Source organism: Palaemon carinicauda, chromosome 4 (genome assembly GCF_036898095.1).
Source record: "Palaemon carinicauda isolate YSFRI2023 chromosome 4, ASM3689809v2, whole genome shotgun sequence".
In the NCBI taxonomy this organism is placed as follows: Eukaryota; Metazoa; Arthropoda; class Malacostraca; order Decapoda; family Palaemonidae; genus Palaemon; species Palaemon carinicauda.
The window spans coordinates 61,051,105-61,052,635 of NC_090728.1; the positions used below are offsets into that span (position 1 = coordinate 61,051,105).

Sequence of the window (1,531 nt, forward strand, 5' to 3'; positions counted from 1 at the left end):
TGCTAAAGAACATTGAGTATAGCTTCGATTTAGCCAAATCTACACAAACTCAATAAACAAAACAAACAAAAAAAAAGTAAAAAATGCTAAAGAACATTGAGTATAGCTTCCATTTAGCCGAAAAAAAAGAAGCTACAGAACCTTGAGTATAGCTTCCATTCAGTTAAATCCACCCCAAAACTTAGATAACAAGAAAAGGCTGAACGATTTTCTTAACCCAAGCAAGGCAAGGAGGCACAAGCGCAATTCTGCGTGGAAGCAATATCCTCTGTGAGTTACGATAAACCTTCGATGTCAAGGACGAAGACCAGTATTGATAGTTTAGGACCACAGCTAAAATCGAGGTCCCTTTTCTTAGCTATTTCATTTTAACCGCATTGGTCTTCCACTGTCTTGGGTTAGAGTTCTCTCGCTTGAGGGTACACTCGGGCACACTATTCCATCTTATTTCTCTTCCTCTTGTGCTTTTTTTATATTTATTTTTTTGGGAAATTTTTATAGTATATATGTGAAAGTTCTAATGTAGACTTGGGCACACTCTTCTATCTTATTTCTCTTCCTCTTTTTATCCTTTTTTTTTTTTTTTTAAGTTTTTATAGTTTTTATGTGAAAGATCCAATCTAAAGTATAGACCGCGGTATAAAAATCATTAAAGTGACATACAAGATAAATGGACAATGTTTAAAATAAAATATAATGGAATATGCGAAAAATGTGCATCCACCCAAGAAAGAACCAGGGAGGGCTAGGCATTGAGAGAGAGAGAGAGAGAGAGAGAGAGAGAGAGAGAGAGAGAGAGACCTACCTTAAAGATGATCATAAGAGAGACTTCACACTTTACAATTCATCCATATTTTGAATGAAGGATATCATATCTAGAAGGAGGGGTTAAAGGATATCCATATTTTGAAGGAGGAGATGAAGGATAACCATATTTTGAAGGAGGGGCTGAAGAATATCCATATTTTGAAGGAGGGGTTGAAGGATATCCATATTTTGGAGGAGGGGTTGAAGGATATCCATATTTTGGAGAAGGGGTTGAGGTATATCCATATTTTAAAGGAGGGGCTGAAGGATATCCATACTTTGGAGGAGGGGTTGAAGGATATCCACATTTTGGAGGATCGGTTCAAGGATATCCATATTTTGGAGGAGGGGGTTGAAGGATGTCCATATTTCGGAAGAGAGGTTGAAGGATATCCACATTTTGGAGGAGCCATTGAAGGATAACAATATTTCGGAGGGTTGAAGGATATCCACATTTTGGAGGAGCGGTTGAAGGATATCCATATTTTGGAGGAGTAGATGAAGAATATCCATCTTTCAGAGGAGGGGTTGAAGGATATCCATATTTTGGAGGAAGGGTTGAAGGATATCCTTGGAGGAAGGGTTGAAGGATATCCATAATTTGGAGGATTGGTTGAAGGATATGCATAATTTGGAGGATTGGTTGAAGGATAGCCACATTTTGGAGGAGGGGTTGAAGGATATCCATATTTTGGAGGAGGGGTTGAATATTTCGGAGGAAGGG

At 38.2% G+C, this 1,531-nt stretch overlaps 1 protein-coding gene across 1 annotated transcript in view; it reads right to left on the reverse strand.

Moving 5' to 3' along the window:
• Nucleotides 1–875: 875 nt before the first annotated feature.
• Nucleotides 876–1,531, reverse strand: part of LOC137639451 (adhesive plaque matrix protein-like) — a 1,241-nt gene continuing 585 nt past the window's right edge. Inside the window, exon 2 of the mRNA XM_068371724.1 lies at nucleotides 876–1,531. This exon is cut by the window's right edge and continues 198 nt beyond it. Within this exon, the coding sequence (XP_068227825.1) occupies nucleotides 876–1,531 (656 nt within the window).